The sequence below is a fragment of the Rhinatrema bivittatum genome, chromosome 1 (genome assembly GCF_901001135.1).
Source record: "Rhinatrema bivittatum chromosome 1, aRhiBiv1.1, whole genome shotgun sequence".
In the NCBI taxonomy this organism is placed as follows: domain Eukaryota; kingdom Metazoa; phylum Chordata; class Amphibia; order Gymnophiona; family Rhinatrematidae; genus Rhinatrema; species Rhinatrema bivittatum.
In genome coordinates, this window is record NC_042615.1 from 760,338,709 (window position 1) to 760,354,801 (window position 16,093).

The 16,093-nt window shown below is 45.6% G+C and overlaps 1 protein-coding gene across 1 annotated transcript in view; it reads left to right on the forward strand.

Moving 5' to 3' along the window:
• ZFR (zinc finger RNA binding protein) overlaps nucleotides 1–16,093 on the forward strand; it is a 312,134-nt gene that overhangs the window by 84,044 nt on the left and 211,997 nt on the right. Inside the window, 2 exon segments of the mRNA XM_029579284.1 lie at nucleotides 11,902–12,052; nucleotides 15,659–15,883. Of these exon segments, the coding sequence (XP_029435144.1) occupies nucleotides 11,902–12,052; nucleotides 15,659–15,883 (376 nt within the window).

The following is a 16,093-nucleotide window of genomic DNA, read 5'->3' on the forward strand; positions in this document are numbered from 1 at the left end:
TGTGCGCGCTCGATAATCAATGGGCCATGCGTAACCGCCAAATCCAATGCGGTAGGCAGCCATGCTTCTAGTATTTTAGGTAGCTCCCGATCGAGAAGAGACTCCGGCAGCCCAACTAACCGGAGGTTAGACCGCCGCGAGCGGTTCTCCAGATCCTCCATGCGCTCGGTTTGTTTCAGCACGGTTTGTTTAATCGCGGTTATCTCCTGCTGCATCGCCTGGTGGCTGTCCTGCAGGTCTGAAATTCGTTGTTCTGCCTCGTCAAACCGTGTCTCAAAAGTTTGAATGGAATTATTCAGTTCTGTTAGCTTAGATGATATGGTTAATAATTCCGGTTTTATCGTTTCCTGGATTGCAGCTTTCAGATCTGCCATATTCGCCTGCAGTAATACTTCCGAGGGCTGCTCCTCCCCCTCAAGCATGGCCTCCGAGGGCCGCACCCGTTCTTTTTCTTTTTCACGGTCCTTCTTTGCCTGGCGCGAAAGCATGGAGCCAAAACGGGTCACCCAAGATTAGCACTTCAAAGAGGCTTGGTTAGTGAGGTTTGGGGTTTCTTTAGATGCCGGATGGAGCCAGATGGTGGGCTAAGGGGCCGAGAAGAGAGAATGTGCGTCTTCTCCCTTCACAGCATCACGTGATCTCTCAAAAAGAAGTCTCTTAATCAGTGCCAAAGTGCTCACTTGAAAAAATTCCACGTTCAAATTTCTTGGGTGTATAAATGTTGGCACCATCTGTCTTCGACACCAATCGTGCCTTGGCATCATCTACATGGGCAAACAGGATGTTGAAAGTTTTCTCACTGAACATTCTTCTGTTGAGTCCATAGCTAGTACTTCAGTGCCGCCGCACCCCCCCCCACCCCCCAATTCCTATCCATGGAGATTCATCAGTTAAAATACTGCAGCCAGAATACGGATGGGAAAAAAGAGGAGGGACCATATAACCGAAACTCTAGCAGACTTACATTGGTTACCCATCGAATACAGGATAAAATACAAGGCCTTATGTACCATACACAAACTAATGTATGATAAAGAAGCAGACTGGCTAAACACAGCCTTACGAGTACACGTTCCACAAAGAAACCTCCGCTCAGCAAACAAAGCACTACTAACAATCCCTTCAGTAAAGTCAGCAAAATTAACCCAAGTGAGAGAAAGGGCTTTATCATTGGCTGGGCCCATACTATGTAACACGATGCCCCCTGAACTCAGATTACAGATTAATCTCAAAACTTTTAAGAAAAATTTAAAAACATGGCTCTTTAAAAAAGCCTTCACTAACGAGTGTGGAGGTTAGAGAATGAAACTAGAGTGATGCAGATGAGAATGAATTTACTCAATCCTACATTTAAGAAGTAATATCTCAAAGAGATAGTAACTCAATAATATACCTGGACTTGACCAACATTACTCAAATAATGATTTTATTTATGAAATTGTAACCGAACTTTATTGGCACCTGTTAGAATGTACGATATCCTAGATTTACTAACCTTAGTCTATGTGCCTATTTGTAAACCGTTGCGATGGTATAGAAAAGTTTTTAAATAAAATAAATCACAACTCTTTACCTTGGATGAAGAGGACACTGTACCAATTTTAGTGCCAGTCTTTCTCTTCTGTAGTACTCCCTCCTCCTGCTCTGGAACACTACCCTTTCATGCAGAAGATGTGGTTGGAATTTGCATAAATATTTAGGGAATGTTCCTCCTCTGCATTTTCCTTCTCAAATGGAGCCCGTTTTAGAACTAACCAATTGGATTATCAATTTTCCATCTCTGCATTCCAGAGAAGAGAAGACATTCCAATGGTTTTACAGCTCCACTTCGAGAGAGAGAGAAACCTCCATTTGTCCTCTGATTTGCAGGATTATTCTGTCATCTCTTCGTACCACTCACAGGATGAGTGCACATGATTGCCTTTAAATCTTTCTCCTGAGCCAACAAGAAGCACTTCTCCATTGGAGGATGTGGTGCTCTGTTTTCCTTCAAAAAATGGTAGCTTCAATCCCATTCATGTTGGAAAAAGTGGAGCTGAAGGAAGATATCTTTTGTGTCTTAAAGTATATACCAGCTTTCAAACAAGTGGTGGTGTTCCTGGTACTTAGAATTCTTCAGTCCAAGGTGTGGAAACCCCTCTTTCCACATTACCAGGAGTGGGGAAATTATATCTCAAGTACAAGTCTAGCTTGTCCAGGACAACGCAAGGTTAAGCTTCTGCTTGAATTTGTGATCATGGAATCCTCAAAAAAGCAAGGTGGTCCAAAATCTACTCTAGTATCCCTCCAAGGAAAGATACAATGACTTTAAATAACACTGCAATGAGATTCTTCCCGTTGGCCATGCTCATGTCAAGAAATTCAGCTCACCAATTCGATATGGTACAATATATGTACAAAATAGATATTGAATGTCTCCTCTCAACTCCCTTCTGACACTCATGACCTCATTGCTCCACATTTAAATGAAGCAAAGGAATGTGCAAAATCTCATGTACTTCATATGATAGAGTAGCCAACCTTTCACAGACAGAGCCAAAAAATGAAATCCTGAGAGAGATCAAGAGCCACACATTTTTGTAACTACTTTTTAACATTTAAAAATTTACTAGTAAAATAATGGCATTACAGTTACCTTCTCTGCCTGCCTCTCTCACTCTTTCTGCTGTTTATGGATGTCAGGAGTCTTCCACATTCTACTTCTCCTTCTCTAAAGCTGTTTGTAGGTGCCACGAGTCTGGCATACTCTTTCCTCACACTCTGCTGCTGCTTCTTGGGGTTGTCAGTCTTGCCACACTCTGCCTTTCCTTTTCTCTCTGCAGCTGCAGCTGTGGTGCCAGGATTCTGCCACACTTTGCCTCCCTCTTCTCATCCTTTCCCACATTTTTCTTCTCCTCTCCCCATCTCCCTCTTTTCAGCTTTCCCCAATTTTCTTCTCCTCTCCATCTTCCCTCTTTTCTCACTTCTGCCCCAGCCCAACCCAAGAAGCTGAATTAGTGCCCTACTGGGGGTTAAGCAAAGGCAGTGGAGCAACAGATTCCTGGCCTGGGCAATTCCTTTGGCAGTAGGAGCTCAACAAAATGGCATTGTGAAGAGAGGTACAGCAGAATGGCATGATAAGCCCGGCAGCAACAGCACGATACAAAGACACCCTTGGCAGCAAACAGCCGTGGCAGTACAGCACAGCTCCGATACCAGCGGGCTAACAGCACAACTCAGAGACTAACGGTGGCATGAAATCTGCACTAGACCAGCAAATCATTCTCGCTTCTCCATGTGGCAATACTCCCTGTTCTCAGCACCCTGCCCCATGTGGAAGAAAGTGCAGAGAAGAGCAACCAAAATAAAGGGCATGAAAGGCTCCTCAATGAGAAAATGCTAAAGAGGTTAGGGCTGTTAAGTTTGGAGTAGAGACAACTGAGGGGGAGATATGATAGAGATCTACAAAATCATGAAAGGAATTGAACAGGTTAGTGTAAATCATTTATTTGCTCTCTCAGATAATAAAAGGACTAGGGGACACTCCATGAAGTTAGCAAGTAGCTCATTTAAAACAAATTGAAGAAAATTATTTTTCACTCAGCACATAGTTAAGCTGTGGAATTCATTGTCAGAGGATGTGGTTACAGCAGTTAGTGTAACTGGGTTTAAAAAAGGTTTGGATAAGTTCCTAGAGGAAAAATAAATAAACTGCTATTAATCAGTAAGGAATAGTAGCTTGAGATTTATTTAATGTTTGGGTACTTGCCAGGTACTTGTGACTTGGATTGGTCACTGTTGGAAACAAGGTGCTGGGCACGATGAACCCTTGGTCTGACCCAGTATGGCATATCTTATGTTCTTATGTACAACTTCCACTGCGAGCAGGCCAGTTAGGGGAGGATTGCCATGTGCAGAAGCGCGAGTGACTTGCTGGTGTAGTGCCAATTTCATGCCGCGGCTAGTCTATGAGCTGCACTGTTTTCCACTGGTATCTGAGTTACGCTGTGCCGCTGCAGCTATTGCTGCCTTGCCTGATTTTACCACTCTCGCTATTCTTGCCCATACACGACAATTTTGGGGCCAGCTCCCTGAGCCACACACACCTTCCAAGAGCTGCTTGCAGCTCGTAAGATGTCAGTTGGCCAGCCCTGCAATAGTAGAAAACAACCTCAGCCTTCTAGAAGACAATACTTCTGTCTTTGAAGTCGGTATCAACCATACCCTTACCAAAAAACACTTCCACAGCAGGATTAGCCGCAGTGAAGAGAGCTCAACCAAGCGCTAATCAAAAATTCCTGCAAAAACAATCCTAGATTTTTACTAAAGTCTTGTACTTCCGTCAGGCACAATACGAAACACTTTCAATGGGTGTAAGGCTTCAATTTTTCACACTCCAAGTTCACTGGTCACAACGGACTGATGGATTCTAAAGATTTTATGCAACAAGTATCGTCTGAATTTCCAGAGTGATTTCTACACACCCCTTCAATTTCTCATTTCATTCCTCTGGAGTGGGTACAGATCTTCAAAAAGCAGTTTATATCTCTTGTAGCAGCCAAAATGATATAGCCAGTCCCTAGCATTTAAAAAAAAAAAAAAATTTGAGAGCTCACCGTCCTGCACGTCCTCTGGTATCCCCATGAATTTCAGGTTGTTGCGACGTGTTCTTAAAAAAAAAATTTAAAAGCAGAATTTATTCTTCCAAAAGATACAGCAATCCCCATAGGGAAAGCATATCTGCATCTGCTGGAGACGAAGAAATACTGAAGGGCCGAGGTCATTGCAGGGGTAAATACTTGAGTAAAAAAAAAGTTTTTACTCAAGTGATTTTTTTTTTTTCCATTTCCAAAAAGATAGAGGGTCTATGACTTATCCTAGACATCAGAAATCTGAATTAACACCTCAGAAAAGAAAAATTCAAAATGAACTCTCTTATCATGATTCTCCCACATTTTAGAAATCAGTGATTGGTTAACTTCTCTGGATCTAAAGGATGCCTACATGCAGATTTCCATTCACAAGTATCACAGGAAGTATCTGAGATTCACAGTGGTGGAAGAACATTTACCAGTATTGCTCTCCTTTTTGGGTTTGCAGCAGCTCTGAGAGTATTTACCAGTTACGTCATAGCTGCCCACATGAGAAAAACAGTATATTTCCTAGTGTGTAGCTAGATGGACTCAGGATCAGTGGGTTTATGCTCCCCTGCCAGCAGATAGAGACGGAGTCAGGTTTCAAAGGTGGCGTAACCCTAGATATACCCCTGCAGTGACCTCGGCCCTTCAGTATTTCTTCGTCTCCAGCAGATGCAGATATGCTTTCCCTATGGGGATTGCTGTATCTTTTGGAAGAATAAATTCTGCTTTTAAATTGGAGAAAGGATTGAGCCTTGTTCTCCTGTGGTGATACCGAAAGGTCCCTTCCCTAATTGAGAATTCCTGAGGTGATTTCAGAGATCCCTCAGAGGTGTGCCTTGGTCCGGTAGCCGGTTCGCAGCGTGGATTTTGCTGCTGAAGCAGCTAAAAGGCAGCAGATGCAGGAAACTGAGCGCGGTGGTGACAGCCAAAGCCCTCTCCCCCTGAACTCAGCCGGTAAGTACTGAGCCTAGGTAAGGTGTGTTTGTGGTTTTTTTTTTTTAAGAGGAGGATTTCCTCCCGAATTAGATATGACAGAAGGGTTTCGATAAGACTTCCTCCAGTCTCCTTGCTCAGTGTACCGTACAGACGTCGTTCCCAATCTTGTAGGGGTAAGGGGAAGTGTATTTCCGAGTGGGTTGAGTGGCCCCACAGTGGGCTAGGCTCCGCTTTAGGCTTGGTCGGCACACTGTGCGGTTGGCCGCAGTGGTGCCATCTTGCACGTGTTTTTGTGCCTGTATTGCCCACCATAGAGCTTCGATACACCCAGTACGTGTCGGCTCTGCAAACGCACTGTTTGCATAACGTTGTATGCCTACATACGCGCATGACTTTCTAGGCGCAGAATACAAGTAAAGCTGGGTGCACAGGCTGTGCATGTGTCTCGTTTGGGCCTGCATAGGCGCCTGAAATCTGTGCACATAAAATTTTAAGCGCAAGCAGTTACAGTCGCCAGGGGCTCCCACAGAAAAGAAGCATAAGTGACTTTTTCTCTGTGCTGCTTGTCATATTAGGGATGAACTGTCTGACCTGGATTCTTGCTTATGTCAGCACTGTGAGGAAGGCCAGGGAGAGTTGGCCTCCCTGGACTTTGCTAAGCCCAGATCTTCCCATTCAGAGGATGGGTCAGCCACAGCCTTAACTGGAAGTACCCCGGATCTGATTAACCTCGGGTCTGGGTCAGGGTCATCCAAGGGAGAGGGAAATTTAAAGGCACCCACCCCAGTACCTCCTGAGCTAGGCATGAACCCGTCTGCCTTCTCTTGGGTGGACTTATTTCAAGGCCTTCAAACCTTCGTATAGGCACAGTCTATCTCACTTGCCCCTGTCCAGACGGGACATCAGCTGGTAAGCCCTTCCTCTCCCAGTCCTATCTGCAGATCTCAAGGCATGCCTCGACTTACTAAGGGTATCCCTGGCACAGACGAAGAAGATGATCCAGATTCCTTGGAAGATGGGGAAATTCCCCTTGGTTTAGAACCATATCGACCATGTTACGATTTTTCCATAGAGCTGAATTGCCGACCCTGGTTTCTCAGAACTTGAAGATGCTGGGAGTTCCTGGGGCGGACCCTGGAACCAAAGAATTCCATTCTGATTTCCCTCTTGCTACTTTCCAGTACTGGAAGCCATCCAGGTGTTGACCCAGAAAACAAGTTTTTAAAGGTGGACGAGCAATAGAAGTTCTATACCCACTGGATCCGGCAGCAAGAGAATGTTTGTTTCCCTAAAGTGGATGCGCTGGTCTGTGCTGTCTCTAAGCGAACAACTATCCCAGTGGAGAGAGGAGCGGCCTTAAAGGATGCGCATGATAGGCGGATGGATTCCATCCTTAAACTGGCCTTTGCAATATCTTACAAGTTGCTTCTTGTTGTTCCCTGGTAGCTCATTTGTGCCTGCTCCTGACAAGGGAAGTGGATGACTTGGGGGTGAATTCCAGAGTGCTTATGGAACCTGACACCACCTTTTTAGCTGACGTGGGCTCGGACCTAGTCCGTACCTCGGCCAGAGGCATGGCCTCAGTGGTGGCGGCCAGAGACGGCTATGGCTGCGGAATTAGTCAGCTGAGGCAACCTCCAAGGCAAATCTCACAAAGATGCCCTTTAAAGAATCACTCCTCTTTGGAAGCGAATTGGAAAAGCTGGCCAGTAAATGGAGCGAATATCTAGTACCCCAGCTACCAGAAGATAAGAGAAAGTAGTTACAGCGCCCCTCGCCTATGAAGGGTCCATCCAGGGACTCCCAATGCTTCCAACCCTACAGAAATCGACATTTCAGAGGTCTCAGCCCTTTGGGGGTCTTAGTTCTTTCGGAGTCGGCAGCCCACGAAAGGGTCGGGCTTGGGTTCAGGTTCGTCCCAAACCCCCAATTAAGTTTTGCCAACTCACCCTCGGAACGAGGAAATAGGTGGTCGACTTCCCTGTTCTTCCAACGGTGGGTCGAGATCACTTCAGTCAAATGGGTACCAGAGGATGTACGAGAAGGATATGCGCTGGAATTTAACAGCACTCCTCGGGACATATTCATGGTATCGCCTTGCCACTCCCAACACAAGGCAGTGGAGACTACCTTGTTACGGCTCCTCAGGATGAGAGCTATAATCCCAGGAAAATAACGACGTGTTATTCCATCTATTTCATCGTACCTAAGAAGGAGGATTCCTTTCGCCCCATCCTGGGTCTCAAGAGCTTTAAATGACATCTACGAGTGATTGATTTCTGCATGGAAACCCTAGCTCTGTGATAATGGCTGTACAATCGGAAGAGTTCTTACCTCCCTGGACCTATCCAAAGCCTACCTTCATATTCGAATCCGGCAAGAACATTGTTTCCTATGCCTTGCAGTACTGGGTTGCCGTTATCATTTCCAGGCACTGCCCTTTGGCCTGGCCACCGCCCCAGAACATTTTCCTGGGCAGGGTCATTCGCAGAATCGAGCACCACAGGGAATTAGCCGTACCAGTAGTTCCAGATTGGCCCAGGCATCCGTGGTATGCAGACATGCGGAGACTCCTGGTGGGGACACCCCTCCCCGTGCCTCCCACAGCACAGGGACATGCTACAGCAGGGACTGTTCCTTCATGAGGATTCAACTCTATTCTGTCTTACAGTCTGGCCTTTGAGAGGGCTCGCCTGATGAAACGAGGATATTTGGCGGCAGTAATTGCTACCTTCCTTCGCACGCGGAAGTTCTCTACGTCTCTAGTGTATGTGCAGGTCTGGAGAGCATTAGAGGCCTGGTTCGAGGAATGCGGTTTTTTTTCCCTCTGGTCAAAATCCCATTCTGGAATTTTTGCTGGATGGCTTGACCCTTAATTCCTTGAAGGTCCTGGTAGTGGCCCTGTTTCAGGGGTGAGGTAAATGAAACCCGCCTGTCAGCTCATCTGGCCATGTTTCAGGGGTGAGGTGAATGAAGCCTGCTTGTCAGCTTATCCGGACATGGCCTGTTTTCTGAAAGGGGTGTGAAGCATCTCTGGCCACTCCTACAGTGGCCGGTTCCCTTGTGGAATCTTAATCTAGTATTGGAGTTTTTGGCAGGGCCCTCCTTTCGGCCACTGTGCAGTCTTTCCTTGCGTTTATTAACCCTGAAAACTGTGTTCTAGTGGCTATATGCTTGGCATGTTGCATCTCTGAACTACAAGCATTGTCGTGTTGGGACCTGTTCCTCTGGATGACCCCAGGAGCGTTACCGCTTCATACCGTTCCATCCTTCTTGCCCAAGGTGGTCGCGGAGTTTGATCTGAATCAGTCCATTTCATTGCCATCCCTAGATAAGCACAAGGATGCGGAAGAACACCGCCGCCCCCACCATTTGAATGTCAGTAGGCTTTTGGTGCGGTATCTGGAAGTTTCAGAAACAGTCTGAAAGATGGGACTGCCTGTTTTGTCCTTCACGGTGGAAGGAAGCAGGGCAAACCAGCTTCGTGGGCTACTATAGCTCACTGGATTAAGGAGGTGGTTACCGGAGTTTATGTGGAGGCAGGAAAGCCATTATCCCTTCAGGTTAAAGCTCTTTCCACTAGGGCTGAGGCAGTTTCATGGGCGGAAGCTAGACTGCTGTATCCCATTGACATCTGCTGAGTGGCGATGTAGTCCTCCTTGCACACCTTCTCCAGATTTTATCGTCTGGATGTTCAGGCCCGGTAGGACGCAGCATTTGCAAGGGTGATGTTAGCTGGACTGCAGGCAGGATCCTGCTCCGATTGGGTGTAGCTTTTGTTCATCCCATTGGTCCTGAGTCAATCTGGCTACAAACTAGGAAATGGAGAAATTACTTACCTGATGATTTAATTTTCCTTAGTGTAGTCAGATGGACTCGGCATCCTGCTCAAGAACTGTGCCAATGATTCGTCTGTGGAGTGGAAATTGATTCCAAGAGATTATGGATAAGCCATCTTACTGGGGTTCAGTGTTTGAGTGCAGTTACTGTTATCCATTTTTAATCAAGTTTTTTCGATAGTATGTCCACAGTGGCTTTTGAAGAGAATACTGAAGGGCTGAGGTCACTGCAGGGGTGTATCTAGGGTGACAGCAGCTTTGAAACATGACTCAGTCTCCATCTGCTGGCAGTGGAGCATAAACCCATTGGTCCTGAGACCATCTGTCTACACTAAGGAAAACAAAATTCAGATAAGTAATTTCTCCATTAGTGTTTGCTTATTTAGTCAATGGCTGATATCGAGCAGTACCTTGCAAGAAGCAGATACCCACTTTCTATACTCTGCAAACTTTCTCATCATTGGGCTTAAGTGTCAGCTTCCTGAAATCCAGTCTGATTCCTCAGCAGTCGGAAGGGCTTCCTATATCTCAGCATACTATAGTGTCAAGATTTTTTTTTTTTTCAATTTGCTTTAAGATCATAGTCAGAAGTTAAACAAAATATTTGGCAACCATCAACATAGCTATGATCCTCTTAAATAATAATAAGCCCCAACTTGCCTCTTCCACTCGCCCACCCATGCCATCCCAAATGCAAATTGAAAAATTAAGACAGGGACATACACAAGAAAATCCCACCTGAGCTAGTATGTGCATCCACCCATATCATTAAACTTTGGGGAGAGTATCATTTTTAATCACAGTAGGATTCCCTTAGTAATAAATATTCCCAAGTTACTGAGACACAGAAGCCAGAGGAGGCATGACAGATTTCTTCCACCAGGCCGCTAGGGTGCATCTAGCAGCAATAATTTGTAGAATCAAGCATTGCAGTGGTAACACAGGAGCTGGGAGAGACAATAAAATTAGTTTAGGATCTTTAGGGGGAGTAATATGAGTGGTGTCTTTAATTAGCCCTATTATCTGGTCCTGATAGAGTTGAACCAGAGGACATTGCCTCCAGAAATGATATATAATTCCAACTCTTCAACAGTGTCACCAGCACTCCTCACTTGCATTAGGCTATATCTTGTGAAGACACTCAAGAGTTGGATATCAGTGGAACAGTAACTTGTACCCATTTTCAAACAGCAAAGATGAAATAGAACTGTGCCCCATTGATAAAAAGCAAGGACCAAGTACTCTCATCCAAGATCGCTTTCAGATCTTTTTTTTCCAAGCCACTAAATGTCTAGGTTTGGCAAGTAATTCATTACTTAATGTGTGAAGTTTAGAAATCAACCCTTTACTACTAGTCTTGTCACAATCTGGATCCCAAGATTCATTTATCTTCATCCTCCAATAAAAAAAAATACATCTGCCCAGTGGCACTTAAACATTGTACTTAAACAGCTCATGAAACCACCCTTTGAGCCTTTAGCGATACCTGGTTTAACATTTTTCTTGAAAAGTATTATTTTTAATAGCAGTAATCTTGACTTGTATAGTAGGTGAGTTATTGGCCTTAGTAGTGCACTCTTCCTATATACAAATTTTTAAGAATAGAGTAGTGTTAAGAACCCATCAAAAGTTTCTTCCAAAAATAATTTTCCAATATTTAAATCCATGCATAATTCTATCAATTTTTTTTTCTCAGAACCATATTCAAATAGAGATGAATAAGCTGTTCATGTGCTGGACTGTAGAAGAACTTTATTGTTCTATTTGGAACCATCAGAGGCATACAGAAAATTGTCTGTTTCCTTTAACCCAATAAAGTAAGGGTTATCAGTTGCTAAGCAAATTCTCTCCATGTGGATATCTGACTGCATTTCATACTGCTATACTATTGCAGGCCTCCAAATCTACAAGGCACATGCATATCAGGTATGAGCCACTGCAACTTCCTTAGCAAATCTTCATGCAGCTTCAGTAGAGGAAAGCTGCTACTTGCTTCTCTGTTGGTACTTTGGTTAAACATTGCTGCCTCGAAGACTGTTTCTGACGGGATAACATTTTTGGCCAGGCTGAGGTTAAGCTATTTAATAAGTTGCTTTAATTCTCTCTCCAACCTCTCAGTTCTGGGTTGCGATACCTCAAATATTTACATGAAACCCTCTCCTTGGAAATCTCCAGTTGTGTGGCTGATACGGTCCTGCTTGTTCATGGAGAAAGCAAAGTTGCTTACTTGTGACAGGTGTTTTCTGTAGCAGTAGGACAAAGCAGCCACACAATTCCAGCCTCTCCCTTAGAGTTGAAGCTTGACTTGAGGAGATGCACGCAGGCAGCTGAATAAGAACACTTGCATATGCTGAGACTTCTAGAGATCACATTCCGTGTTGGCGCCATTAGCTGATGTCATCCTACTTGTGTGGCTGATTTGCCCTGCTGTCTATAGAGTACACTTGATACAGGTAGACCACTTTGCTTTTATCTGAGGTTTTTATTTTCTTTTCAATTACTTTTAGGATTCCTACTCTTATGTCAGATCCACTGCCCCAGCTGTGGCGTACGACAGTAAGCAGTACTATCAACAACCCACAGCCACTGCAGCAGCTGTTGCTGCCGCTGCTGCTGCACAGCCCCAGCCTTCTGTGGCAGAATCCTACTACCAGACAGGTGGGTTGAATGTATTGTTTTCCTTTTCCCATTAAATCTAAAGACACCTGAGTATGTGCCCTATAAATATCTAGTGATTATAAGGCAGGACCACTGGGAGCGGAAGAGGAGTTGTAAAAGTAGGCACTCTGAAAACGATAATCAGCACTCTTGAGAGTTGCCCTGTACTGTAGGATACATGCATAAATGCTTTTTTTTTTTTTTGCAGTGAAGTTTCCTTGCATTTTTTTATCTATTTGGTTTGTTTTTGATGATTGCCTTAACTCTGTCCCTTTCTACTTGCTCTTGCTAAGCACTGCTTGGGTACCCTTGGGATTTTGAATCCAGGCTTTAGTTTATTTTCCATTGCCATTTTTACTTTATCTTCTCCCAAACTGGATTTAGCGGTCTTTGGCAAGGTTATTTCTTTGACTTCTATTTTTTTCATCTTGACAATTACCTCCATTTCAGTCAGAACTGGCCTCCATTGGGCTACAGTACCATGGAGGAGTAGAGCAGGGGGCTGCAAGCCAGTATTCAAATCCCATTGCTGTTCCTTGTGACCTTGAGCAAGTCATTTGATTCCTCCATTGCCTCAGGTACAAATTTAGATTATCATTTATCAAGTTGTGATATTTTATCACAGGTAGAGGGGCTACCCATAATATTTTGCTACTCGTCAACAAAATATACAGGGGGGTGGTGTGTTTGGTAAGGGGAGGTTCTGGGGTAGGGAAGGGGGTAATTTCCCACATAATGGGAGGGTTAAGGTAGGGGCACAGGATATTGCTGCATGAGCTTTTATTTTATTTTTAACTTTTTGGATGGGGCTAGGGTTGCACAAAACCCCAGAAGGGATTTCATTGTGAGGGGATAGTAGTTCTGGGCCAATGTTCTCTTTAAGAGGCATCCTGAGGAGTTTGGGATATACATTCCTGCCAAACTCAGCTAACTTAAATACTAAGACTAGCCACTTGAGATCACTTTTGAGCAATGGCTGAAACCTCTCAGTCCCTGGGGAAAGGAAGAGCTGACCCTGGAAGCAGGTGCCTAGCTTGGAAATAGAACCTAGGTCTTCTATATGGCAATCGGGGCCTGTGCAGTAGTATTTGGTGCCCTAGGCAAACCTTTGGTAATGCACTACCCTCCCCCACCTTTACTATTGCTGGCAGTTCTAGCACAGTTTTCCCTCCTTCTTCTACAGTAGTGACTCCAGCACAGTGCTCCATTCTTTGACAGTATTGGCCCTGCACCAAAGCCTTTTGGTTTAGCCACTGCACTAAGAAATTTTTTGAAAGTGTAATGGTGATGGTGGCAGCAGAATTGTGGAGGGATTGGCTGATAAGGGTGAAGTTAGTGCAGGAGAATAGTGGCCACTGAAAGAATGGTGCAGTTATTGCAGGCACTAGACTGGATATTCAACTTCTCCAAGAGCAGTTTGGAACAGTCTCAGATCTTGGAGTATCTGGGGCCCTATTTGACATAAAGGAAGGCTGGGTGCATCTGACTAAGCTACTTATGGGGGAATTCTGCGCTACTGTGGAGCGCAGAATTGCTAAATTCTGTGCAGAAAATAGCAGAGGAGATCCCGGCATGCTGCGAACGGAGTGCGTCCCGCGGCACACGCTCCATTCGCGCCGTTCACGGCACATGGGGGCCTTCCCTTTTTGCCGCGAATGGCGCGCCGGGCCTTCATCTTCGCTGCAAACAGAGCACGTCCCGCGGCATGCCAGTGAGAGAGAGTGTGTGAGAGAGGGGAGGGTGACAGAGCATGGTTGGTAAGAGGGGCGTGGGGAAGGAGAGAGAGCATGGGAGGAAAGAGAGGATGGGTGGGTGGGTGGGGGGGGGAAATGCTTGAGTGTGGGTTTCAGAGAGAGGGAGCCTATATGAGGAAATTGTGAAGGAGTGTGTATGTGTGTGAGATTGGGAGCTCGTGTGCATGAAAAAGGGATTGTGTGTGTGTGTGTGAGGATGCTAGCCTGTGTGAAGGGATTGTGTATGTGTGAGACAGACCCTGTGTGAAGGGCTGTGTGAGAGACACACATAGGTAGCCTGTGTGAGGATGTATGTGTGAAAAAGGGAGCTTGTGTGGGTGTCTATGCAAGACAGAGGGCCCTGTATGAGAGGATGTGTGTATGGGAGAGAGTGAGGAAGCCTGTATGAGGGTGTGTATGTGGGACACTCTTACAGTGAACTTTTAGGGAAATTCTGCTCAAAACATTTAAAATTCTGCAACTTTAATAAATTTTTCTGTAATAATTTAAAATGTAATTACTTAAAGACTGTCATGTAAATTATTTTGACCAATGTAAATTGCGCAGAAGTTTCAGATTTTGTGCGCAGAATTTTCAGATTTTATCCCCCCCCCAGGAGTACTAAGCAAAGAATAAAACTGCATCAACAGGTTTGTTTGTTGCTATCAGTCAGTTTACATATGGTGTGGAGTCCTCAATAGCTTTTCAGTTCCATGGTGGTGGCAGTAGATTTGATTCTCTAGGCAAGGTTCAATGAAACCTCTCCAGAAAGTCTTTCTTTCCAGGTGGGACCTGCAGTCTCAGGATAATTCTATTCAGATGCTGGTGCCAAGGAAGGTCAAGATAAGCTAATGATAATGGTTATATTCCAAGAAATTGGTGTTAGAAGTGGACTACAAGTCTCCAGCCTGGGTGACAGTGACCACAGATGCCAGCCTAGCAGGATTGGGGGGGGGGGGGGGGGGAGGGAGAATTCTACAAGCTATCGTATCCCCCTTAATCTATTCAGACTTGGCTAAATGTATTTAATGCTGTAAATATGATTTTCTTAGAATTTCATCATTCCTTTGAAATAGATAATGGGCATGAATGGCACTTTTTCACTATGGGGCGGATTTTCAGAGCCCTGCTCGCGTAAATCCGCCCAAAACCGGGCGGATTTAGGCGAGCAGGGCCCTGCGCGCCGGGAAGCCTATTTTACATAGGCCTCCCGGCGCGCGCAGAGCCCCGGGACTCGCGTAAGTCCCGGGGTTCTCGGGGGGGGGCGTGTCGGGGGCGTGTCGGGGGGCGGGCCCGGTCGTCGCGGCGTTCCGGGGGCGTGTCGGCAGCGTTTTGGGGGCGGGTACGGGGCGTGGCTACGGCCCGGGGGCGTGGCCGCGCCCTCCTTACCCGCCCCCAGGTCGCGGCCCGGCGCGCAGCAGGCCCGCTGGCGCGCGGGGATTTACGTCTCCCTCCGGGAGGCGTAAATCCCCCGACAAAGGTAAGGGGGGGGTGTAGACAGGGCCGGGCGGGTGGGTTAGGTAGGGGAAGGGAGGGGAAGGTGAGGGGAGGGCAAAGGAAAGTTCCCTCCAAGGCCGCTCCGATTTCGGAGCGGCCTTGGAGGGAACGGGGGGAGGCAGCGTGGCTCGGCGCGCGCAGGCTATACAAAATCGATAGCCTTGCGCGCGCCGATCCAGGATTTTAGTGGATACGCGCGGCTCCGCGCGTATCTACTAAAATCCAGCGTACTTTTGCTTGAGTCTGATGCGCAAGCAAAAGTAGGCTGATCGCGCTTCTTTTAAAATCTACCCCTAAGGGTATAAATAGCATAAATGGGTATCATGCAGAATTTCCCCCTTTAAGTGTTTAAATGTTCACATTTTTATGTTTACAGTAGCTCCAAAGGCTGGATACAGCCAGGGTGCAACACAGTATTCTCAAGGCCAGCAAACTCGACAAGTGACAGCCATCAAACCAGCCACTCCCAGTCCTGCAACTACTACATTCTCTATATATCCAGTATCCTCCACTGTACAACCTGTAGCAGCTGCAGCAGCCACTGTGGTACCATCATATACCCAAAGTGCTACATACAGCACGACAGCTGTTACATATTCTGGTAAGAACATAACTCTGCTACTTTGGGGGAAATTTATTGCAAGATGTTTGCAATACTGATGCTAATATACATGTAGAAATGAATCTGTATAAATTTGAAAACAATAGAAATCATTATTAACAAACAAAAAAAACAAAACAGCAAACAAACTACAAAATAGTTGATTGGAAAACTTTAGCACAGTATAAGGAAGCTTCATTCTTTCCAAGA